Source organism: Aplysia californica, unplaced genomic scaffold (assembly GCF_000002075.1).
Source record: "Aplysia californica isolate F4 #8 unplaced genomic scaffold, AplCal3.0 scaffold00209, whole genome shotgun sequence".
Classification (NCBI taxonomy): domain Eukaryota; kingdom Metazoa; phylum Mollusca; class Gastropoda; order Aplysiida; family Aplysiidae; genus Aplysia; species Aplysia californica.
In genome coordinates, this window is record NW_004797479.1 from 362,970 (window position 1) to 364,315 (window position 1,346).

Consider the following 1,346-nt stretch of genomic DNA (forward strand, 5'->3'; position numbering starts at 1 on the left):
AGAGAGACAGACAGACAGACAGACAGACAGACAGACAGACAGACAGACAGACAGAGAGAGAGAGACAGAGACAGAGACAGAGAGACAGACGCCAACAAGGACTCACCAGCCACAGCGCCCGCACGTCCATCGTCCCTGTCCCTGCACTGAGAGCACGGTAGAAGTTGATCCATCTGCTCCACCACGACTGGCTAGCCGGGTTTGTGAAGTCTGGGAACGCACTCGGTCCGGCCCACACCTGGGGAGAAGGGGTTTGTGTGGGGTTTTTGTTGTTGTTGTTGGAAAGGGTGGGGGTGGGGGCGTGGATGCCATTGAAAGGAATAGAAAAAGGGAGTGACGGGGTGGGGGCACGGGGAGGGAGGAGGGCAGTTAGAAGGTTTGAGGGGAAGGGGGGAAAGGGAGGATAGCGACAAAGAGAAATGAGAACAGGGAAGGGAAGGGAGATGAGGAGGGGGGGGGAGGGGGGAGCAAAGGAGGGGACGATGAGGTGGAGTAGTTCGAGGTGGCAGGTAAACAAGGGAACAAAGAAGGAGTTAAGGGGAAAGGGGGTTGGAGATGGGGGGGATTGGGAGGAAGGTGGGGAAAGAGAGGGTACATGAAAAGGATGTTGGGGGTGGGGGGGGGGGTAATAATTGTAAACAGACCATCTTTTTAGCTCCTACTCCTATACAATAGCTCTGAGTGCTTTACAAGGGGTTAAAAACAAGAGAGATTTATTGTTAATATTATTTAGAGGAAAAGACAGAAATGTTGTAAGTAATTCAAACTGTTGTTGGATGGAGTCTTCTTTACGACATGATTGTTGAGTATGAAAGCACAGTAGTTTCAAGACGATATTGTTCCCGAAGTTTGCTAAGTGAGAGTTGTTGTAATGCACGCAGCAGAACAGATGAAATGAGAGTTTTTCAAAGAGTATTGATTAAAAAATGTAGATAATTTTCAAATTCTTCTTAGTTCACAGTAATGCACACTGCATAAACGACACATTTGACGGCCCATGGATAGTTTTAATAAATGTGTGCCCACCGAGAACGACCTGGATAGAGGGGGAGTCCGGGAAAAATTAACCACCCACGGCATCCCCTTGACCCAAGCTCTCCGGCTGGCGACAGAGAGACGTCTCTTTCATCCCGCGACACTCAAAAGGGTATAAAGTAAAGTGAAGTACAAACCTCCCCTAGCAGTGTGTCATTGGCCGCGTCCTTGACCCAAATATCTGCCTGGTTGCCTGACTCCAGCATGTCGTAGCCCGGGAATTGATCTTGTACCTCTTGGATCAAACTGCTGTTGACCGCCACCACTGGGTCCTATGGGTATTAGAGGGAGGGGAGGAGGGAGGGGAGGGA

The 1,346-nt window shown here is 50.0% G+C and overlaps 1 protein-coding gene across 1 annotated transcript in view; it reads right to left on the minus strand.

Annotated features, from left to right (window-relative positions):
* Window positions 1-1,346, minus strand: part of LOC106011900 (sucrase-isomaltase, intestinal) — a gene marked incomplete at its 3' end in the record, with an annotated part of 5,228 nt that overhangs the window by 2,071 nt on the left and 1,811 nt on the right. The window contains 2 exon segments of the mRNA XM_013083072.1: window positions 107-238; window positions 1,173-1,307. Coding sequence (XP_012938526.1) covers window positions 107-238; window positions 1,173-1,307 — 267 coding nt within the window.